This window comes from Anabrus simplex, chromosome 1, assembly GCF_040414725.1.
Source record: "Anabrus simplex isolate iqAnaSimp1 chromosome 1, ASM4041472v1, whole genome shotgun sequence".
Classification (NCBI taxonomy): domain Eukaryota; kingdom Metazoa; phylum Arthropoda; class Insecta; order Orthoptera; family Tettigoniidae; genus Anabrus; species Anabrus simplex.
Genome location: NC_090265.1, coordinates 747,891,094 through 747,917,061, shown reverse-complemented (window position 1 = coordinate 747,917,061; position 25,968 = coordinate 747,891,094). Strand labels below are relative to the sequence as shown.

The 25,968-nt window shown below is 38.7% G+C and overlaps 1 protein-coding gene across 4 annotated transcripts in view; it reads right to left on the bottom strand.

Moving 5' to 3' along the window:
- Positions 1–25,968, bottom strand: part of Tmx3 (Thioredoxin-related transmembrane protein 3) — a 527,179-nt gene that overhangs the window by 236,431 nt on the left and 264,780 nt on the right. For 3 of the 4 annotated variants that reach the window (XM_067136163.2, XM_067136162.2, XM_067136164.2), the window contains one exon: positions 6,693–6,876. In XM_067136163.2, the coding sequence (XP_066992264.1) occupies positions 6,693–6,876 (184 nt within the window). Of the gene's footprint in view, positions 1–6,692; positions 6,894–25,968 lie in introns of all 4 variants that reach the window. The other variant, XM_067136165.2, reaches the window with a different exon arrangement.

The window sequence follows — 25,968 nt, the reverse complement described above, 5'->3', positions numbered from 1 at the left end:
GGGAAACTTGCCAGAAAACCCAGATCCTTAAATCAAGATCTATGTACAAAGATCTGGGTTCCAGGGACATCCTCAACTCATGAGTCAAATGTTACCCAATCACAACAGTCAAGTTTTAGGGAGGAAGGGGGTCTGAGATTGGTCTTGGTAAACTGTCAGAGTGTAGTAAATAAACAAATAACATTCAGTACATTGATGGAATCTTATGAGACTGATGTGGTGATAGGAGTAGAATCATGGATGAGAGAAGGGGTGGGTAATAGAGAAGTATTTCCAGAAGGGTATACAGTCTATCGTAGAGACCGAGGGGATAAAAAGGGTGGGGGGTGTTTATTCAGGTGAAGGAAACTTATTGTTCACATGAATGGTTTACCGATGAAAGGGATGAAATATTAGGGATAAAATTAGTTTGTGATAATATGAAGGAGGTGGGAATTATAGGAACATATAGGCCTGAAAGAGAGGAAAGAGACATGGAAATATTTGAGAAAATAATAGATTATACTCATAAAAACAATAATAATGATATGGTAATAATTGGGGGAGATCTAAACTTGCCTGACGTTGAATGGAATGGAGCTGCAAGTGAAGCCCATGAACAGAAACTGGCAAATAAGTTAATTTGGGAGGGAGGATTTACACAAGTAGTACAAGAATCGACTCGTCTCAACAACTTGCTAGATGTATTCTTGGTTAAACCATGGGAAATTGTTGATAAAACTGAGGTAATTGAAGGAATAGGTGACCATAAGGACCACAATGGATGTAGGACTTGTAGCAAAAATGCTTAATAAGAGGGTCACACAAGACAAGAAATTGTACAGAAAAACTAAAGTTGATGAATTTGGGACTTACCTTAAATCACAATTCAGTTGTTGGATAAGTGAAGGAAGTAATGTGGATACACTTTGGGCTAAATTTAAAGGAATCATTTGGGAAGGAGCGAAGAGATTTGTACCTGTTAAGAAGGGTAAAATGACATCAGACCCTGTTTATTATACAAGGGAAATAAGGAAATTAAAAAGAAAATGTAGAATAGTAAACAGGAAAATCAAAGAGGGTAGGGAGAATAGAGAAACTAGAAAACAGCTAATGAGGGAACTGAATAGAGTGAAAAAGGGAACAAAAGAGAAATATATCAATGGCATACTTCAAGAGGGTAATGACCACAAAGGGAAATGGAAAAAGATGTATTCATATATTAGGAATCAAAAAGGAAAAGGAATCCAAATTCCTACAATGGTGGGAGAAGGGGGTGAACACTATTCAACACATACTGAGAAAGCAAATCTATTTATTAGGGAATTCAGAGATTCAGTAGAAGATTGTCAGGAGTTGGAAACAGTAACAGAAGATAGAGAGGGAGAGACACATTGGGAAAAAAGAAGCTTCTCATTCACAAATGAAGATATTTTCAGAGAAATCCAACTGCTTCAGAAAGGAAAAGCAGCAGGAAGTGATCAAATTACTAGGGAGGTATTAAAGACAATGGGGTGGTACATAGCGCCTTATTTAAAATTTCTCTTTGACTATGTCATAAATAATAGTGTAATACCAAAAGAATGGAAGGAATCTATAATAATACCAATTTATAAAGGAAAGGGTGATAAAAGGAAACCAGAGAACTACAGACCAATCAGCCTGACCAGTATAGTTTGTAAAATACTGGAGAGTTTAATAGCAAAGTACATCAGAGGGATATGTGATGATAAAAATTGGTTCATGAGGAGCCAGTATGGATTTCGAAAGAAATTTTCTTGTGAGGCACAACTGGTGGGATTTCAGCAGGACATATCAGATCAGTTGGATTCAGGAGGCCAGTTAGATTGCATAGCCATAGATCTTTCCAAAGCCTTTGATAGAGTGGAACATGGAATATTATTAAAGAAATTGGAGGGAATAAGATTGGACGTAAGGGTTATACGTTGGATAAGAACATTTCTAAATTCAAGGGTTCAGAAAGTCAAAGTAGGAAATAATATATCACAGGAAGAGAAAGTTTGGAAGGGAATCGCACAGGGTAGTATAATCGGTCCGTTACTTTTCTTAATATACACAAATGACTTAGGGAACAATATAACATCAAAAATAAGATTGTCTGCAGATGATATAATGGTTTATATGGAAATAAATAACATTGAGGATTGTTCAGAATTACAAAGGGACCTTGAAAGTATCCAACGGTGGGTTGAAGAAAATAATATGAAGGTTAATGGAAGCAAATCAACTGTTACAACATTTACAAACAGGAGTTTTAAAACTGAATTTGAATATACTTTGGATGAGGTAGTTATCCCAAAAGATGGCAAGTGCAAATACTTAGGTGTAAGATTTGAAAGTAATTTGTACCGGAAGGGTCATGTTGATGACATTGTTGGGAAAGCATACAGATCGTTACATGTCATAATGAGGCTACTTAAAGGATGCAACAAAGAATTAAAAGAAAAAAGTTACTTAAGTATGGTTCGTCCATTATTGGAATGTGCAAACAGTGTTTGGGATCCTCACCAAGAATACCTAATAAAAGAAATAGATAGTGTGCAGAGGAAAGCAGCAAGATTTGTAACAGGGGATTTCAGGAGAAACAGTAGTGTATCAGAAATGATAGAGGAACTTGGGTGGGAAACTTTAAGTAAGAGAAGGGAGAAAACTAGACTTATAGGATTATATAGAGCCTATACAGGAGAAGAAGCATGGAGAGAAATCCGTGAGAGGCTTCAGTTGGAAAATAATTATATTGGCAGAACTGACCACAAGTATAAAATTAGAAGGAATTTTAGCAGAAGCGATTGGGGTAAATCTTCATTCATTGGGAAGGGAGTGAAGGAGTGGAACAGCTTACCAGGGGTAGTGTTTGATCCTTTTCCAAAATCTGTACAGGTATTCAAGAAGAGAATAAACAGCAACAGGGAAAATAAATTAAATGTTAGAGGGCATTCGACCAGTGCAGGCTACTGTAAATAAAAAATGTGTGTTAAAAAAAATTAATTCCATCCCCTGGTCCATGGAGTTTGGACAGCCGAAGTAGGAGACTGCCTGTAGGGGTGAAGTACAGTGGGGACTTCGAGGGCCCTGGGACCGCTACGGTAGCTGTGAAGGCCCTTCAGGAACTCTGAAAAATGGTGGCAAAAGGGGGTTCTGGTTAAGACGCAGCAGGTCCTTATGCTACTTAGGTTCCAAAATGGGTTAAAAAAAAAAAAGTAAATAAATGCAATGTAAATTTTGATCTTATACCAGTTGCATAGTATTATTTGAAGTAATTCCATATACTGTATATGAGTTGACTATGTTTGTAAGTATAGGGGATATTATAAGTAGAATTTTGTAAACAATATAAATTTATTACGGATGATCTGTTTGTTTAATAGAAAAAAATTGTTAGCATAAATTGTATATTATTGTATTCTAGAAAAAAAAAATTTCTTCTCTTGTTAATTTAAAATTTTGTGCTTGACAATAATGTATTTTACTGTACCATTTGCCACCGAGGTAGACACCTCATTTGCAAATAAAGAGATTTTGATTTGATTAATCGCTTTACGAAACCGGTGCAACGTTTGATAATACGCCGCTGCGTTGATCGTCGTTCCTTTCGGCATGAATTCCATGTGCAGCAAACCCTTCATGTCAAAGAACACTGTCGCCATAACCTTACCGGCTGAAGGTTGAACCTTGGCCTTCTTTCGTTGTGGTGATGTGGGGTGCACCCATTCCATTGATGTTCACTTCGTTTCGGGGGTGAAGTGGTGGACCCACGTTTCGTCGCCTGTGACGATTCGCCGCAGAAACCTGTTGCCGTCTGCGGCATAGCGTTGCAAAAATGCCAGGGAGGATCGGAAACGTCCCTTGTGCTCATCGGTGAGACTACGTGGGACCCATCTTTGACACAGCTTACGATATCCGAGGTCCTCGTGAACAATGGCGAACACACTGCCATACAACATGTTCAGCTGCATCGCAATTTCTCTCAGTTTAATGCGCCGGTTCTGTCTAATGATCGCATTCACACTGTTGACTTTGCACGGGTCCTGGACGCTGCGGCCCTGCCTTCGCGATGTTTGTCCATGATATCTGTGCGTCCAGCTTTGAATTGCCGATACCTTGCCGGGAAATGGCCCACTCCCCATACACAGCACCAATTTAACGATGAATGTCTGTGCAATTCTTCCTTTTGGCCCATAGGAATCGGATTGTTGCACGCACCTTGTATTTGGAGTGAACGTCCAGTTGATGCGCCATTGCATTTGACCGCTATTCACACAATACTAGACGAGACACCACAGCGACCTGCCTAACAGATGTGTGGGCAGTATCTGTCCCTTTCTCCGCTGTGCTCAGGTTTGCGACACGCAGCGCGCTGCTGCGGCGCGTTAGTACAACTAACCTTTTGATCCACCTACGTACATCCAACCTAGCTAACCATACTACTATCAATCAAGTTGTCCTACAAACCCTGATGGTCACATTACAAGGGAATGGTAAACAGAAAACAGTACGAGCATTGTTGGACTGTGGCTCACAACAAAATTACCTCCTTCAGAGTACAGTTAAAGAATTGAGGCTAGAACCTTGTGCAGAAGAAATGGTAACCCATATTTTCTTTGGTGGAGATCAAATTCTAACATTAAACAAATGAAGAAAGGAAGAAATGATGGACAATGCAATTGTGAAACAGAGTTACGGGACCATCCTAGAATCTGTCAATCGATTCCATAAGTATCATGATCTTCATACTTGCTGCAAGTTGAAAATAAAGAGGATAAGGATCAGTGACCTGGGTGATGATTTCCCTGAGATTGAACTCATCATAGGATTGGATATATACACCAAGATTCTCAGAGAAAAGGTAGTTCAGTTGACGAATTGACTCCTAGCCGTGGAAACTGTATCTCTACAAAGAACTACTCAGGTTTTCGTTATTATTATTATTATTATTATTATTATTATTATTATTATTATTATTGTTGTTGTTGTTGTTGTTGTCCGACCCGTTGGCTGAATGGTCAGCGTACTGGCCTACGGTTCAAAGGGTACCGGGTTCAATTCCCGGCCGGGTCAGGGATTTTATTCGCTTCTGATTAATTCTTCTGGCTCAGGGACTGGGTGTATGTGCCCGTCCCAACACTCTCCTCATCATATTCAGACAACATACCACACTACTAACCACCACAGAAACACGCAATAGTGATTACATCCCTCCATATTAGGGTTGGCGTCAGGAAGGGCATCCGGCCGTAAAATCGGACCAAATCCACATGTGCGACACAGTTCGCACCTGCAACCCCGCAGGTGTGGGCGAAGCGGTAGGAAAAGAATTATTATTATTATTATTATTATTATTATTATTATTATTATTATTATTATTATATTTATTATAATAATAATGGCTCGTTAAAATTTAAAAGCATATGAAAAATGCTGGAATCGAAATAGATACGATAGAAAATGGAACATGTTTTAGAGAAGTAACATGAAAGGCAGGATTTCAGGAGAGAAAGAAATTTACAACTGGAAGAAAATGGACTCAAGAGGAAAAGGAAAAACATTTTCAGAAAATGAAGGAAGTTTGTAAACAAAGAAAGTTAAATGCAAAGTAACCAAAGTTGATTTATCGTACCCTCAAAAGGGTTATTCGAAGAAGCAGAAGAAGAGGAAGAAGAAGGTTACTGGCTTTACGTCCCACTACTTTTACAGTTTTCAGTGATGCCGAGGTGCGGGAATTTAGTCCCGCAGGAGTTCTTTTGTGTGCCGGTGTAAATCTACTGACAAGAGGCTGTCATTTTTGAGCACCTTCAAATACCGCTGGACTGAGCCAGGATTGAGCCTGCAAGTTGGGGTCAGAAGGCCAGCACCTCTTCCGTCGGAGCCACTCAGCCCGGCTCATTCATACTCTTGAGGCAACTGACAGATATAATTGAAGGCTTCAAGCAGGAGACGATACTGAACCATCCTTAACTCGCTTCAAGTTCCTATCAGCACAGAACCTCAACCTCTACCACCTGAACTAATTCTTATTCTCTTCTCCACTCTCCGTTACACACACACCACATGCAACACAGACAGATCATTCACAGATCAAGGAGATTCTACGTACTTTGAATCAGAAAGGGTCAATAGAAAGGAAAATATCATGCAACTTTATAACAGACCTAAAAATGGTTTTGCAATACAACTTCAATTTTTTGTGGATTGCCAAGCCTTTAAGTGTAAATGCCATGGCACTTGAGTCGACAAGTGAGTAAAGACAACAAAGTTACAGTATGTGCAGCAGCCATCTCTATTCACCTGCTTCCAGCTAATAGCAATGATTTTTAAATGCAAAGTACAATGTGTTAGGTGTAAATTCCAGTTCTGCTCATAGTCAAGGGAGAGAGCAAACTCTGTAAACGAGACTTGAATTATTTCTATATTATTTCAGTTGGGACATAGTGAGAGATTCTCTTTCTTCGGGCCAGCTTGCAGCTGCCTGCCACTTTCTTGCACTCCATGCTTATCACTTAAAGGGTGTTGCTCAAAAGGAGAAATAGCCAATATCTCAATAGAAGAGTTGCAACAAGTTAATGGAAACTCCTTAAGATGCTAAATTGCTAAATAATGTCACCAAGTTCGTTCATCCACTATATGTTCATGCCAGCAAAGCAGGCCCTATGAACATTATTAGTGTAAAGAAAGTCATTTTAAAATGAACTCACCCAGTAAGGTCCCACTGGAGGTCCAACGTACAGAAACCAGAGGCTATTGGTAACCATGAGATGGCCAATATTGTCTGCCTTCATGATTGGTTTGACAGGAGGTCCAGATAGGCGAAGGGCAAAATTGATGATCTCCTCTTTTGTGCGGTCCCCTTTGAAGATAAAATATTCATCATCCTTGAGGCTGCAACAGGTCAAAACCTAAAATGATCACAGAGGTAAGTCCATCAGTCCAAAGAGGTGTAACAAGCAAGGAGGCAAATGCAGAACAGAACAGGATGTTTGAAAGGTGCCAAAATTCCATACTGAAAAATTACTTAATTGAGCTGGTAAAACGCACTGAATTGTCACAATTCTTGAGCGCTTTACTTTCATCGGCTTCTTAGAACTTATGACGTACATTCAGGCTGCAATCCTCCAATTTACTCCCCTACCTTACTGGGTTCTCAATGATGAATTATCATTTTTATTCTAATGACAAAAGACTGGAACACAAGATGGCTGGGAATGGAAACAAGTTCATTGGGGAAGATAGCAGCACTTGGCTCTTTTCTGTTCCTACTTCAATTCTTTATTCAACCCAAGTGATTCTGCTAGGTATAAACTATACAGCAGGTCAATTACAATCTCTTTTCTGCTTCACAATCCAAGTAGGAAAGATAATTTTCTAAGTGAAATTTCACAACTTAGAATGAAAATTATATATTTACAAACTACATATATAAAAACAATCAAACATACCAATATGATTACAAATCAATACCTAAATATTATCAATCAGAAGTTAGAACATCATGGACTGTAACATCTATCGTGAGAGTGACCGTGTATGAAGAATCCTTGGGACAATCATTACAAAGAAAGGAAACGATGGAAACTGAAATCGACAAATGCATTGCCATGTCAAGGGGTTCGATGCAAAAGATAAACTATAAAATAAAACTTCTGAGAAGACTCATCATCTCCATTGCTAACTAACATGCACCAGAGTGCCTGTGTTCTGGAAATGTGGTTTGTCAGGTTTGATGGCCCTCGACCATCTTCAGGCTCCGATTTGACTGAGGAAGAGAGATGATATAGATGTTGATTCACACAGGGAATCTGAAATATTTGTCCCAAATGAGTAAATTTATAATACCAATATAAATGGTCCGTTATTGGACATTATAATTTTTCCAGCTAACTCATTCCTGGTTGCCAGCGTCTCGCCCCCAAGTGCTAGGTTGGGCTCATCAGTTTGTACCTAGCACACCTACCAAGACGCTTGGCTAGTGCAACCCGTGGAGGCCACTGCGTAGGCTACTTGAAGCCACCGGCAGTGCCAATGCACTATGAGAGACTTTGTTTCACTACCAAAAATTGATGCCTGCTTGGCCATCAGATGATATAGATGTTGATTCCAAAAGGGAATCAGAGAGAGAGAGAGAGAGAGAGAGAGAGAGAGAGAGAGAAACAGCATATTTTAGAAGAATGTAGCTGCAAATACAGGTTCTTTGGAGCATTTTGAACACTTTTTGGGATGACCTTCATTTTAATCTCATTCTTCCTCGCTCTCTTTCCAACCAACAAGCACATGTCTAAAAGTAGAAGCTCCATTTTATTTGTAATAAACAAAATGATATTTTTCATCCTGACATTAAGAATTGCAGTTGTAGAGTTTGTGAACAATTTTTGTGCGCGTTTTTGAGAATGACGAAGTGTGCTGAACCCCTGCAAGTACTGTGAGGCGCATGTTGGGGAGTTTTTGAAATTGTGAACTTCCTGAACTGAACAAGAGAGAGAGAGTGTGTGTTTGTATGTCCAACACTTGTCCCGTTTCTCTACAGGGTCGGGTATGAAGTAAGATGAGTCCTTTTACGGCTGGATACCCTTCGTGATGTCAACCTCATCAGAGGAAAAAAGTCGAACAAATCTGGAATCCTTGTCAGAAAAAATTAGTAATTGCTTCCTTTTGCTGTCATCTGACATGTGTATTCAAGACGAAGAGCTGACCTGCAATGTGGATTGGATATTAAAAGCCAAATTCAAAGAACCATCTTGTGATGTGTTTTCTGTAATTCTCCACATCATCTTTATGTAAACAAGTCTGACAATCACCAAAATAGGCTTCTGACCACATGGAAGTGTCGGTGTTAAGAGAACTTCCAAGTGAGACAGCAGCATGAGCTTCATGTTGTGCCCTATTCAAATGAGAAAGAATTTGGCTCTCTTGTGAGACAAATTGCATTTGATTACCTCTACTATAGGTCTTCTTGGAGTATGAAGTCTTGTTGTCACAGCAAAGTTGCCATCTTCATGGCGCTTAACTTAGTGTTTATTACTCATCATCATTTGGTGCCCTTTCTCGTCAAATTCTGCTTTGCACTCCCTTTGTGCGAGTGTATCGGTACAGTACTTCAACTCAGAACTTTGGCCGGTAAGATTCTGCCAATACTGTGCAAGTCTCGCTGTTCATGTGCAATGATATGCTGTATTTAAGGATCTATGTCTGCCTTGTCGACAATGTTATTTAATCTATATTAATAAAGTGCCATATGTTTTGAGAACCTCTTTGCGGGCTTGATACCTAATCTCCTCACAATATGCTCTAAAGAAGATGTAATAATTAAAATACAAGAAATGTCATCTACATGAGGAACTTTCAAACAGAAGGCGCTAAAATAAAAATTTTCAATTGTAGACGCACACTGCTTTTGGTGATATTATTAGAATTTTATGAAGAAAAGAGATGATTAATTTATGTGATTTTTTGTTTGTTTTTATGTCATTTTAAATATTTTATTTACTTGACAAGTCTTGTATTTTAATTACAACTTATTTAGAGTAGTGCACTTTTAAAAATTTTGTGTAGATATTTCTTGTATTTTAATTACAACTTACGTGAATTGCATGAAATACATTATCTTATTTTTAATTATATTGTTGCTTTTAATGCTTAAGATACCAGGTTGGTGGATGGTACAAATTATATTAAAACTATATAAAAGATAATAATATATATAGAACAAACTAATTTTTTCTTATAGACCTTCTGCGTAAACTATATTAATTCTCCTTCCATTTGGTGCTAAGATATATAGTGTGTTTACCTTTCGACTCTTGAATAACCCATGTACAGTGGACAATGGGAGAAGCACCATTTCCGAAGATCGAGTCCTACAACTCTAAGCGATTGCCCTTGTGCCTTTTTGATGTATATAGTGAAATTCAAACAAACGGGGACCTGCTGACGTATAAATTGTAATGGTATGTCTGAAGGGATGATTTGAGTCAGAGGAATGGATACTACTTTGTCTGCAGTATGTTCAGTCATGAAGATGGCTTCAACAATATTCAGCATCAGTTTCTTGACTGAGAGTCGTGTCCCATTGCAGAGGGAAAGAAGATTCATATTCCTGAGAAAGAAAATCAGTGCCACATTCGTCCGTTCAAAGATGTTCGAACGTACTCCAGGTGACTTGACTCCGAGTTGTTCAAAAGCTCTGTTGTGTAGTTGATAGACTAATCATATATATTATTTCACAAATGTGGTTTTTTGTCAGTATGCCATATCTTCCTTAATACTTTATCAAAATTCATTATTGAGACAACATTTTGAGGACTACATTCCCCACTAATGATAAAAAATAAACAAATTGTTTAAAACTAACTTTTTAGTCAAACACTTCGTTTTGAAAACCTTATTTGAATAAAGAATGTAGAAGGTGCCATCTGCTGACAATCTGTTTAGCTAACATGCACGAAAGCTGTCGGTTGCAGTTATTTATATTGTTTAAATAATGCAGAAGGTGCCATCTATTTACAATCTGTTTTTAAAGCAATTAAGTACCATATACTTTTATTCCTCCTAGCCTCAGTAACACTGATCTGCCAATTCATTCCACAATGCCAATGGGCGCAACAGGCGGACCGAGAGGAAAACCTCCAACCAGAGGGTGTTCCACACCATTGAAACGTGTCACAGATCGCAGAAGAAGAAATTCGAGAAGTGACAAACAAAGACAACTTCGACTTCAGAAATATAAAGAAGCTCCTACCAATCTCCTACCAGTAGGTAGCACATCACATTCGATTTTCAAACTACCTGTACCCATTCGATTCGCACCAAGGATGCACAATTTCTTCATGACTCAAACCTCATCATTTGGAATTAGATTTCAATGGTTCTGAAACACATCCTGAATAATAATTCTCCCTTGAGGAGGCAAAATAATTCTGTTTGGTGGAGATTTTTGTTGGGGGTGGTGATGATTATTATTGTTTTAAGAGAACAGCCATTGTTGAAAATACAGTTAAACAACCGTCCTTATGGTCTCACGTTAGAATTCACAAGTTGACTAAAAATATGAGGGCAATGATCCCGTTTTCACTGAATTGTTACTTAAATTGGGTAACGGTGATTTAGAAGTTCAAACAGATCACCACAATGAAGCGATCAAAATTCTGAAACATTTTTTTTTTGCTACTTGCTTTACGTCGCACCGACACAGATATGTCTTATGGCGACGATGGGATAGGAAAGGCCTAGGAAGTGGAAGGAAGCGGCCGTGGCCTTAATTAAGGTACAGCCCCAGCATTTGCCTGGTGTGAAAATGGGAAACCACGGAAAACCATCTTCAGGGCTGCCGACAGTGGGGCTCGAACCCACGATCTCCCGATTACTGGATACTGGCCGCACTTAAGCGACTGTAATTAAGATACTATTATTACCACCCTATTCAATGCCACAGAAATCAATGAACAAATGTTTTGTAATTCTATTAAACGGTGACATTGCATCCAAAAAACTATGACTGTACAACAATTACGGAATAAGTTATTTCCTATTTGTTACCTAGAGAGGAAAAGGTTTACCTCAGTTCTAATTCTGTCCAACATGAAGAAATAAACAATGTTCAATTGGATGGAGTTATGCATCAATAGACTAAGCACCATTTGACAAAAATTGCAATTTTAGCTCTATCTTGTGGAGGAAAGCTTGAACTACTTATAATAAATTCCCCCACCATCTAAGTGACATAGCGGGAATCAGTTAGACTGTAAATTCCACAAGTACTCTATGCGACATTCCATTTTGCATCATTAGACCAAGCGCCTCATTCCTCACATTGCGTCGTGGATGACAGCTAGGGAGCCCGCGTTTTCGATAGTGCTAAGTTATTGACATGGTGGTACACTGAGTGGTTTATCAAGTGATGAAGTTCAGTGATGTATCGAGTACTTCTGAAATTAAGGAGGACAATGCTACTAATGTAGCTTTCTATAATTATTATGTCGGAGCATCATTCTGGAAGAACTTTCTAAGGTTAGTATCAAAATGAGATTGTTGTACGGTATCTAATACTAATACGGTAGTCTGCAATGTAAGTAATATTTCTGTATGGATATATTTATTTGGAGAAGCTGCAAAGGCTTCAATGTAAAAGTGTTTTAACATGTTATGCTAGGTAATATGTGCTAAATCAATGAATTCCAGATCAGAATAATGAATGGAGTGACTTTGAAGATATTTAGCCTGCCCTCAAATTTAATCAGTGTTTATGCTCTGCAGAGCACTACATAAAGGAAATGAGAAACTGCAGGCGGAAAAACCCCATTGTTGTTCGCCAGATGGAAGACACGTCGTTCTTCAGTTCAGCAGAACTTGAAAAAATGATCGTGAATTGGGAAAGAGATGTCCATTGTTTGAAGATAAACTGGCAAAAACTAAAAGAAATCCAGTTCTTGAAATCGCAGCCATTCAGTATGTACGTCAAAACTACATTTGATGGTGAATATATGGAAGTAAATCTAAATAAGTCGAGACTGGGACGACCACAGGAAACTAGAGTTCCCTTTAATCAGGCATTAATACCTTTGTGGCCAAATGGAAAACCTATCTCTGAAGTCAAACTTGGAGACCTTAAATTGCTGATGCACCTAATACTTGCAGATGCTAAACAATTTTACCAGAAACTTCAAGGAGATTCTGTCATCGTAGACGGCATAGAATGATTCAATGGAGATCCTGATTTCGAGATTGAATGAACCTGTCCAGTGTTTTATATGAATTTATGGGATCAAATATTTTAATCACATTTTCTGTTCCTGTTCTGTTCAACTGAGATAAGCAATTAAAATTCTATACTTTCAGTAGAATCGCTTTATTTTGCTTTGAATAAGGCAATCATAACCACATATACTGGCCTCCTTATACCTTAGGGACTGCCATTTTGATGATAATGATGACGATGCTTGTTTAAAGGGGTCAACGGCCCCTAATGGTACGAGAGACTGCCATTCTACTTAGCAACTAATGTGTCTAAAGCAGAACAAAACTTACCCATAGGCTTGAATATATCACGTCAGTACTGTACTCTCAGGATACAATAGGCCTATCGTGAAGGAAAATCCATAAAGAAATATGCACTGCATTGTATAGACTACAATGGCTCACTTCTTACCATTTGTATTTGACTCAGATCACTTGAAATTCATCAAATCAAAAAGTGGTTATAGTTATGACTTTAGGGAATAGCTCCCATTCTAAACTTTCTCCATCTTAAACTTGAAAAATGTGCCGGAGTTGTGGTGCGGTTCGCAGTAGGAGATTCAGGTTTTAATCATGACTGCGACCACATATCTTTTGAAATCTTACTTAGTAGATACTCAACAGTAAGGGGTTATTGGTGTAGCATTGTGATGCATTATTCACACGTGAGAAATACCTTAAATTGCATCAGTAGACTAAGCACCATTTTTTCAAGAAAATCTATGAACTGTGAGTATAAAAATGTTGAAATTTGGTGAGAAGGTACAATCTATTATCCTACAACACCAGGAATACCATGTTTAACAAATTTAATTTTGCTCAAATTTACACATACACCTAAATTTTAACACGAATATCTCAAAACAACTTTTGGCGCTTGGTCTAATGATGCATAACGGCATCCAATTGTACCCCATGGAATTCCTAACCTCCTTAAATCTGTCCAGTTTACTACCTCATAAAATGCTTTCAAAGAAAAATGCTATCATTATGTTAATTAGAAATCTTAACGCAAATCAGGGATTAATTAATGGTGCACGATTAGTTGTAACTCACTTAGACGAGAACATCGTCACTGCTAAATTCATTCACTCCAATAAAACTGTGATCAAACCCCACATTAACCTCACACCTTCTGATCCAACCATGCTTTTGCAAATGATAAGAAAACAATTCCCATTAAAAGTCATCAGCATAGGCCAAACTGCTTACTACATTTCCACCTAACTGAATCCCTCCCTGCCATTTTATACCTTTCAGCAGATGATCCATGTAAACTACGAACAGCAAAGGTGAAAGATGACAGCCTTGTCTAACCCCTGTAAGTACCCTGAACCAAGAACTCTTCTACCATCAATTCTCACTGAAGCCCAATTGATTGATTTTAATAATCTACCTTTAATTCCATAGTCCCCCAGTATAGTGAACATCTTTTCCCTTGGTACCCTGTCATATGCTTTATCTAGATCTACGAAACATAAACACAACTGCCTATTCCTCTCGTAGCATTTTTCATTTACCTGGCGCATACTCAAAACCTGATCCTGACAGCCTCTCTGTGGTCTGAAACCACACGGGTTTTCATCCAACTTCCTCTCAACGACTGATTGCGCCCTCCCTTCCAAGATGCCAGTGAATACTTTGCCTCATATACTAATCAATAAGATACCTCGATAGTTGTTGCAATCCTTCCTGTTCCCTTGCTTATAGATAGGTGCAATTACTGCTTTTGTCCAATCTGAAGGTACCTTACCAACACTCCACACTAATCTTACTAGTCTATGAAGCCATTTCATCCCTGCCTTCCCACTACATCATCATCAAATCAATGCACATATAAACACTCTTAATATGGGACTTATGGAGCCCTTAAAAGTATCTGGAGAATAAAACTTCAAATAATCACAGTTTCACTATCTTGAAGTCACGATTAGAACAAACAGCGCTAGCATTCGAAGCAAAAGCTGACAGCACAATCAGAATCAGTCAGAGGAAGTCACATAAGAGGTGTACACACATATGAAAGTATGACATTGACACAAGCCTGGAATGAAACATCTGGCGATGAGGAATGTACGGATTTGGAAAACATCAAAACGAAGTAACGATAGTGAAGGGACAGAGAGGGGAACTACCTAAGTAAATCCTTAATGGCTGGCAACCACGTATTGCTTAACCCGTTTGCACTTGGCCTATATCCAGGGGTTTGCTCGAAGCAGCTCAAACTAATTTCTGTGATTTTCCAACCAAATTACAAGTCAACACGTAAACAGTTTAACATAGATTAAAATAAAAAAAATCACACTAACATAGGAAATTACGAGCATTTCAGAAATGAATATACCTTGGACATATTATTATTGGTAAGACCAAAAAACTTATTTTAAAAAATTTGAAAATATCTTTTGAAAAAAAAAGAAATAATGGATTTCAATGACATGAAGATCAGACATCATCGCGTCTTTCTTCTTAAACCTGAAAGAAAGAACATTTAATTCTGAATAATTCGATATCAGTATGACGTGTGTGCTGCGATTCACTCATGATTTTTTTTTTTTTGCTAGGGGCTTTACGTCACACTGACACAGATAGGTTTTATGGCGACGATGGGATAGGAAAGGCCTAGGAGTTGGAAGATAATAGCCATGGCCTTAATTAAGGTACAGCCCCAGCATTTGCCTGGTATGAAAATAGGAAACGATGGAAAACCATCTTCAGGGCTGGCAACAGTGGGATTCAAACCCACTATCTCCCAGATGCATGCTCACAGCCGCGCGCCTCTACTCGCATGGCCAACTCGCCCGGTACTCATGAAGTATGACACAAAGTTATTCACTGTTCGCGTGACTGTCATCGATGTCAGATTCTTCACGGTCTGATACACGGTAAGCAGCTGCGACTGTGTGAAAATCTTCAGGAGTAAAGTAGTCACTTCCCACATAATGGGAATCACTTCGAGAAAAAGAGTCACTATTACTGTCTAAATCATCTGAAAATTCAAGGATATCAGAATCATTTGGCCTTGAACATGGCTCAGCCATTAGGAGAAAAAGATGACTAAAGCACATGTAACAAAGGAGTAATGAGAAGATCTATAATTATAGTTTGGAAAGTGCAGCAAACACATGATATACCAGAGAAATGAAATAAACTCTAAACTAAGCTGATAGCAAGATTAAATTGTTGTATTGATAAGCCAAACAAAAACAGATCCACGCAATAACATCTTTGAACAACCACAACATAAACATTCGCGGTCAACAGATTTCATTTGTCGAAAAAAAACAAAAATTCTTCTGGCTGGTGGATCTGTTGATCATCTATATATATAAAATAAGAGTTTTGTCTGTACATTGCTCAGAATTTGAAAAAAAAATTGTATTTCTGTATCGGTCATGTCCACAGTAACAAGGAAATGTACTTTTTACTTTTCCGTAATTTCTGTCTGTATGTATGACACGCGTCACTAGGAAACGGCTGAAGAGAATTTAATTAAAATCGGTATGCAAAGTCGGGAAATATATACAATCTAAGCCATAAATAATTTTATTCATGCTGATAGAAATGATAGTTTAAGGGAAGGCCTAAAATTTAACTTTCAAATATTTATGCCATTAGTGGTCCTATCTTAATAAAAATTGCTATGCAAAGTCGGGGAATAAGTCACTACAATACAGGCTATAAATAATTTTAATCACGCTGAGTGAAATGGTAGTTTAGGGGAAGGCCTAAAATGTCATTCTCAAATATTTATATTATTAGTGGTCGTATCGATAAATACTACATAAACAAAGTTATATAGAATTAAATATCCGACCGTTTATGTCTTATACATTTTTACCGTACCGGTTATAACAACACAGATATTCATAAATTTGTATTTTTGTTGCCAAGTCCACATCAACACCGAGCCACGAGAAAATGGATTAATAGAATTTAATGAAAATCGGTATATAGAGTCGGGGAATAAGAAACTACAGTCTAGGCTATAAACAATTTTATTCAGCCAGGATGAAATTGTAGTTTATTGGAAGGCGCCTAAAATTTAATTTTTAAATACCTGTGTTTTTGGTCCTATCGAAAAGTACTACATAACAAAAGTTACAGAGAATACAATTTCCGATCATTTATGTTTTATTCAGTTTTACCATACCGACTATGATGAGTGGTATTTCAGAGTCGGAAGAAAACTAAATGTGAAGACCTACAATATCGAAAGCGCATAACACTGATCAACAATAACATTACATTGACTATTGTTTGTTGTGATGTTATTTGTCTCTTATGCTGGCTCTCAACTCTGACATACGGGATTACTGCTGCATATCGAGTATAATAGCCTGACTTATTATTGGTGGGAAATAGCTGGAAGGTTAGAAAACTTTCTTCTTTAGCATCCCATCCCTCTGGTTCATACGTTTTCTGATACTGCTGATACGTAACACACTGGTTCTTCATAGTATTCCCATTATTCGATCCCTACTTTGACGCGCTGTTTCGAATGAACAGTGTGTATACTTACGGCACAGGCTGACTTAGTAGTAGTAGTAGTAGTAGTAGTAGTAGTAGTAGTAGTAGTAGTAGTAGTAGTACCTGTTCTAGAACAACAACTTAGGCTTATTCCAAATGTTAGCACCACAATTCACTAAGTAACTCAAAATTCACCCCTGAAAAGAGCCGTTTCTTAAGAAAAGCTTCTTCCTCTTCACTTTTATTAAACTATACATTCATTTTATTCCAAATTATCAATGAAGAGGGGGTTTCTCCTCTGGCCTGGAGGAAAAATTTGCCTCCAAGTCAGATAGATTTTTCTGCCGCCAGTGTAGTGAATTGATATTTTCCGACTCATCAGGTACTCCTAGGAAACAGATTAGTAAAAGGGCATAGTTTTTGCCCTGGGAGTCTCCACTATTGACCCTCTCCCCGCCGAAAATAGACGAAGAGTGTTTACGAATTACGGCTGTCTGCGGCTTGGTCATTCCAGCTCTGGAACTTTGGACTGTTAGATCGGCAGTGCAGTCCTGTTCGTTAAAAGTGAGAAAATGTGTGGTGTTTCATTTGATTGAGTATTTCATACGAAAGCATTGCTTTTAATCGCGCCATTCCTACTGACGTCATTGTAATGTATGTTCATTTCAATTGGGAAAACCACTAAGACAGTCTTTCTGACGATGTAAAAAGGCAGGTGGAGAGCGAGTGTCTACCATTACAGTGAATATTCCCTAACTCAGTCTTCATATGGGAAAAGATGTTTGGTGACTTCACCGTCGCATTTCTAGGATAATGTTAAGTGGTATGCAATTTAATACAATCTTGCTCACAACGTGTACACTAGAATTCCGTAGTGAAGCACGGGTACATCAGCTAGTAGGTTATAAACTTCATGGTTTTGATCTGTATTGAATTTTAATTACAATATAATTATTAAATTAATGCAGTAATGGTCCATCTGTCAATACTATAATATGCAATATTCAAAAAATTACATTAATTAGGGAATAGTTTCGGCTGGGGCTGGCCATCTTCTGCTTTAATGGAAAACATCTCATAACTAAACATGCACACAACCAACATAAAACAAATATAAACAAACTAGCTGATGTACCCGTGCTTCTCTACGGGATTCTAAGAAAGACTGACTTTGTGGTTTTCCTAAATGAAGTCAACATAGGTCATTACAAAAACGTCAGTAGAAATGTAGCAATTAAAAGCAATGTTATCACATAAAATACTCGATCAAATGAAAACCTATACATTTTCTCACTTTTAACGAACAGTACTACGGTGCCGATTTAACAGTCCAAAGTTCCAGAGCTCAAATGACCAGGCCGCAGACAGCCGTGAACACTTCTCTGCCATTATTCTGTTATATATGCACACTTCTCATTCCAATCAGTGCCTCAGAGTAGGGATTGAATAGCTTGAATTTTATGATGAACCAATGTGTTACGTACCAGTAGTATCGGAAAATTTATGAAAGTGAGGAATGGCATGCTAAAGAAGAAAGTTGCCTAATTCCACAGCTACTTCCCACCAGAACATTTAGGCACACTGTTACACTCGTACGAGTGGGCGAGTTGGCTGTGTGGTTAGGGGCGCGCAGCTGTGAGCTTGCATCCGGGGGATAGTGGATTCGAACCCCACTATCGGCAGCGCTGAAGATGTTATTCCGTGGATTCCCATTTTCACACCAGGCAAATGCTGCGGCTGTACCTTAATTAAGGCCAAGGCTGCTTCCTTCACACTCACAGCCCTTTCCTACCCCATTGTCGCCATAAGACCGAACTGTGTCGGTGCGACGTAAGGCAAATTTTAAAAAACTCGGTACGCAGCAGTAATCCTATCTATCGGAGATGAGTGGCAACAGAAGACAAAACACATCACAACAAACAATGGTCAATGCAATGTTATTGTTGATCAATTTTATGAGCTTTCTGTATTGCAGGCCTTCATATTTAGTTTTCTTTCGACTCTGTGATATTAGGGCGTCTTATAAAATTATTTATAGCATAGACTGTAGTTCCTTTGTTCCTTATTCTCCGACTTTACATACTGATTTTCATTAAATCCTGTTTACCCATTTTCTCATGACTCGGCTCTGATAAGGACTCAGTAACAAAAATCCAAATTCATGAATATTGCTGATCATAGCCGATTTGGAAACGATGTATAAGACATAAATGATCGGAAATATAATACTAATAACTAAGAACATAATTAATTGGGAATTAAATTTTAGGCCTACCCCTAAACTACCATTTCATTCAGCGTTAATAACACTATTTATGGCCTAGATTATAGCCCACTTATTCCCTGACTCCCCCTTATTGATTTTTGTTAAAATAACGACTATTAATAACAAATATTTGAGACTTACATTTTAGGCCTTCCCCTAAACTACCATTTCACTCAGCGTGTATAAAATTATTTATGGCCTAGATTATAGCGACTCATTTCCCGACTTTGTATACCAGTTTTCATTAAGATATGAGCACTAATAACATAAATATTGAAGAATTAAAATTTTAGGCCTTCCCCTAAACTACCATTTCAGTCAACGTGAATAAAATTATTTATGGCCTAGATTGTAGCGACTTATTACCCGACTTTGTATACCGTTTTTTATTAAATTCTCTTCAGCTGTTTTCTCGTGATGTGTACAAACATACATACATACATACATACAGAAATTATGGAAAAGTAAAAAGTGCATTTCCTTGTTACTGTGGGCACAACTGATACAGAAATACCATCCTTTTTAAATTCTGAGCAATGTACAAACAAAACTCTTATTTTACATACCGGTATATAGATTGACATTAAAAACTGGGATGAAAATATGAGTAAATTTGAAAATAACTAGGTTCTAAATTCTTGCATCTTGAGTATGCTCATCATCGAGACTTTTTCATGTATAATTATACACAGAACTGTTAGTTCTAAGACTTACCTCTCAATACAGCATGTGGTGTGTGGCCTATTATTGTGTGTGCTTCAGACTAACTGTTGTGAGATTCAAATGAAAAGGAAGGAGAGGGGAGGGGAAGATCATGAAGGAGAGGGGGAAGGGGGAATTAGGGCGGGGCTGAAGGATGTGGGAAAAAGGGTGGATGAGGAAAGGTGCTGTGAATATTATGAAAAACTGAATTATGACTTGTTGGTTTGACGTTTCCCCCCTTCCCACCTCTCCTTCACGACCTTTCCCTCCCCTCTCCTTTTTCATTTGAATCTCACAACAGTTAATCTGAAGCACACACAACAATAGGCCACACACCACATGCTGTAGTGAGAGGTAAGTCTCATATAACCTATGTCATCTAACTAACACATTCTCTCATTCAATTAATTAATTTAATTTAATCTAATTTATTCAGGTTAACTTCATGGGCACCGCAATGATTTGCAAATTTTATACCAGACACAATGTATCTGTTTTAACCACATTCTCGTGTGCCGCCTTGACAATGTCCAAGAACATTTCATCATGATTTAATAATCACCATGAGAACACTCATTTTATTACTTTGAATGACGAATCAACTTCTAACAGTTCTCCATCAGATAGCGGTTATTTACAGCGGCGTCCAATGACCTGCATATGCCTAACACCACTCAAATAGATTTGGAGATGAACTACATGATCAACATTTACCAGTTCCCGTTTTAAAATTGAATTAGTAATGATTAGCAGTATTAGAACTAACAGTTCTGTGTTTATACATGAAAGAGTCTCGATGATGAGCATACTCAAGATGCAAGAATTTAGAACCTAGTTATTTTCAAATTTACTCATAATTTCACCCCAGTAATGTCAATTTGTGTATATTTGTTTTATTTGTTTTATGTCAATTGTGTGCATGTACATTTGTTTAGATATTACATGTTTTACATAAAGGCTGAAGATGGCCAGCCCCAGCCAAAACTAGTCCCTGATTAATGTAATTTAGAATATTGCATATTATAGTATTGAAAGGTGGACCATTACTATATTAATTTAATAATTATATTGTATATCTGTTGAGCAAAATGCAAATTAATTACTTTAAGTTACTGTCAGGATCATCTGTTACCACTTAACAGCCACACAAATGATCAAAATCCCTGAATAGAATAGAGCCGGCGTATCGGCACCATGAGCGTTCTCGCCATAACCTCTCATGCCGATAGAATGGTGCGCTGAGTGCAAGAGGGTTAATTGATAGCCAGTGTCCCTCCTGAAATTGTTAGGATTTATATGTATTTCCACAGCTTGAGATATAGATGTCCAATGTCCAATAACAAACCAACTATATTGGTATTTCCACAGCTTCCTGTATAATCCTGCATCTGTAGTGTCTGGAGTGGGTAAGAGCTCTGTAACGGTTCAAATCCCATTACAAGATAATATGTATATTATTATTATTATTATTATTATTATTATTATTATTATTATTATTATTATTATTATTATTATTATTATTATGTCCGTATTATTATTATTTTATCTGTGGGATTACTATTATTTTGTTATAATTATTATTCAATTCCAGTACGCAAAGCTTGTCGCATGCGTATTTGTAACTGAGTGTATGCATATATACGTATATGTAGATTAACATTAAATACCTGTACAGTGAGAGTTTCGATATATCAGATGTTGAGTGTGACATCCTTACATTGTGCAATATTGCTGGCATTTCTGCCAAGTCATTGCCAAGTCATGGCTACGTCATCGTGAGCTTTTAGAATATTCGCTCAGAGACTCAACCGCCCCGGGGGATTTCACCATGACATGCAACGGTTTGTGACGTTGTGGGAGTATGTCATTGTTATTTCTGGAGATTACGTAGCTGTATCAACCAACGTCTATAAAAGGTGGGTGCACATTGTAGCGTCAGTCATTAGTTAAACAGAAGCTGAACAGTGAAGTAGTCTACGGAAAGGAGAGGCCTCAGTCGGTCATAAGTCATTAGTTAAACAGAAGCAGAACAGTGAAGAAGTCTACGAGATGAAGAGACCTCAGTCAGTCAGTCAACGAGTGTGAACGAGAGATGGAGAAGACTCAGTGAGCCATTATCATTGGTCATTGAGAGAGTGAGGCCAAAGGTTGGACGGTCACTTAGTTGAAGACATGGACGAAAGGGCTTACCATGGAGTCAGAGAGGGCAACCCTGGACCTGCCAAGAGGTAATACCATATTGACTTACAAAGAAGTCAGATGATATGGAGAAGAAGCAGTCACAAGGATGTATCGCCAAGTTAGGCGTGACACATCTACAGTAAACACCAGATCAAAGGAATACGTCGTAATTACACTCAAAGTGTTGAAGGTACAGTCAAGTGAATCAGTGAGGGAAATATTTCGTATAAATTGTTAAATGTCCGGTCAAGAAGAATTCAAATTCATGCCTAGTTTCTTTCAGTTGCAATGTCATAATTTCATATTCTCATCTGTTTTATCGCAACAAGACTCACTATTTTTTGATATATTATTTAAAGAATATATATTGTTCTATCAAACGAATTCTTAGTTTTATTTCATTGACAGTAAAATATTTTAACCTCAAAATTAATGGGGAAACCGAATGCCAATCTCCTTTTCCCAGAACTTATATGGTATGTTGTCAAAAGTAAGCTTATTACCCCACACCCTAGAGATAGTCAAGAGTCTCATTCTATTATTGCTGCACTGAGTGGCAGCTGGCGCCCTTCAAATAATGTATGTGTAAGTAAGCAGGTAACAAGTAAGTGTGAGTACAAGGTCCGACGAGTGTGTATTTTATTTAATGAATATTAATTTTCATAATTTTCAAGTTAAATGCAGATATTCAGATTTTTCAAAATAAATTCAGATTAATATGTTTCAAAAGTTAGTCAGACAGGAAAATAACAGCTCGAGCATCTTGGATAGAGCGTGCTCAGCTATTGCTGATTTGTCTGACTGGTTGAGATCAATATTTTGTGTGTATTCCTTGATACAATTACCAAATGGACCAGTATGTTTGGCCTATGCATACCTTGCCACAAGTACAGGGAATTTCATATACCCCAGGAGGTAAAAGTGGGGACAATTTGTCTGTGGTTTTACCTACACTCTGAGCAATTTTAGTGACGGTGCCAAACACGGTTTTTATATGTGTTTGCGGAGGCCCTTGGCAATTCGATCTGTGGTATTGTGAATGTAAGGCAGATAGGCAGTTCTCTTCACTTCTTCCTTCTGTGAGCTTTGCTTGGTCGTCCCTCTGGGATGCAGGGCTCTATGAATCTGCACATTGCTGTAACCATTACCTTTGAACGTGACTTAAAGTGTGCCCATTTCCACCTGGACATTTGATGGCTCACAAATTTGTATCGCCCTATTGGTGAGTGTGGTGAGAATGGCTTGTTTTTGTGCTAAATGGTGGTGGTAATCTGAACGAAGATAGCGATTGGTGTGGGTAGGCTTACGATAAGCGGTATGTCCTAAGGAGCCAACCGGTTTCTTTCTTACTAGAACATCCAAGGAGGCATCTGTCCGACTCTATCTCCGTCGTGAATTTAATTAAAGGATGTTGCTGATTTAGGTGGTTTAGAAATAGAAGTTTCTCAGGACCTTCTGTCCAGACCAGAGATGTATCATCAACATACCTCCACCAAATCATAGGTTTGACAGGTGCTGAAGCAATAGCCTCCTCCTCAAAATGCTCCATAAAGAAATTAGCCACTACAGATGAAAGTGGACTTCCCACAGCCAAACTGTCCGCCTGTTCATAAAAATTCCCAACCCACTAGAAATAGCTGAAAGTCATGCAGCGGTAAAATAGCTTAGTAATGTCCTCTGGGAACAGATGTTCAATGAGAGACATGGCCGAGTCAATCGGCACTTTACTGAACAAGGAATCCACATCAAAACTCACCAAAAATGCATTAGGTTGAAGAGTTATGGTTTACAACTTGTTGACGAAATACAGAGTCCCTAACGTATGGTTAGTACATCCAATGTGTGGCTGAAGCAATTTGCTTAGGTATTTTGCCAAGAGCATATGTAGGAGAACCTATTGCACTAACAATAGGTCAGAGGAGGACATCATCTTTATGGATCTTAGGCCACTATTAGCCTAGGGCGACTAGTAGTGCCACTAGTTGCACCGGGCAATCAGTGGCGCAACTTGTGATTAATTGCTCAATTCACATCGGGAAAATAGTCACTAGAGAGAGAGAAAATGGTGTCTTATGTTGAACTACTTCTACTGTACTTGCTCCTCATACCCGACCTGTAGAGAAATGGGACAAGGGCTGGACATGCATACTGTACGTACGTATTGAAATGGGAATGCCCTGTCAGCATTCGCCGTTCATGTATTTCTTGAGGAGAACGCACTAACACTCGACTGTGTGGATTTAAAATGAGCGCTGAGCGCGCAGGCATCATGGATGACAGCATGCAGGTGATCGCTTGCTGCAGAGTAACAGCCAAGGCCAAGTGACGTCACGCCGAAAGTTCAATTCGGTTTGATTTCATTGTATCACAACTGGAATGTCAGATCGTGATTTGAAAAACGTCACCTTGTAGGCCTGGACAACAAATACTACTACCCAAAATTTCATGAAAATCGGCGGAACGATGGCGGAGTTATAAATTTTTAAAGATGTTCATTATTTCCAGTCCGGCCGGCTGCGGTAGTACAGTCAGTTACTCTGTCCGGCTAAGGACCGGTGATAGAGAATATGTGATACAAGTGTCAAACATATTCTCATCGGACTCTAACTTCGCATGCAAGTGGAAAACACATTCATTTATAATATAGATCTGTCAAGCTGATTAACATTATTTTCGTCTTGTGAATTTTGTATTGCAGAGACTATACAGCGATCGCTAGATATTTTTGAAACTGTGCTTAAAGGACTTAGGGCGTAAAGACTGTGCTTGAGTGAAACATTGTTTCCTCTTCAAGAGACTGTGTTGAGTTATGTTGTAAAATTGTGCCCTAGTGAAAGTACACTGACTGACAGAGCAAATGCAACACCAAGAAGGAGTGGTTCGAAAGGGATGAAAGTTGGGGAAAAAACAGAGACGGCACGGACGAATAATTGATGTTTATTTCAAACTGATATGCAGGTTGCACAATGCGCACGGCATCGACTCAGTAGGATGTAGGACCACCGCGAGCGGCGATGCACGCAGAAACACGTCGAGGTACAGAGTCAATAAGAGTGCGGATGGTGTCCTGAGGGATGGTTCTCCATTCTCTGTCAACCATTTGCCACAGATGGTCGTCCGTACGAGGTTGGGGCAGAGTTTGCAAACGGCGTCCAATGAGATCCCACACGTGTTCGATTGGTGAGAGATCCGGAGAGTACGCTGGCCACGGAAGCATCTGTACACCTCGCAGAGCCTGTTGGGAGATGCGAGCAGTGTGTGGGCGGGCATTATCCTGCTGAAACAGAGCATTAGGCAGCCCCTGAAGGTACGGGAGTGCCACCGGCCGCAGCACATGCTGCACGTAGCGGTGGGCATTTAACGTGCCTTGAATACGCACTAGAGGTGACGTGGAATCATACGCAATAGCGCCCCAAACCATGATGCCGCGTTGTCTAGCGGTAGGGCGCTCCACAGTTACTGCCGGATTTGACCTTTCTCCACGCCGACGCCACACTCGTCTGCGGTGACTATCACTGACAGAACAGAAGCGTGACTCATCGGAGAACACGACGTTCCGCCATTCCCTCATCCCAGTCGCTCTAGCCCGGCACCATGCCAGGCGTGCACGTCTATGCTGTGGAGTC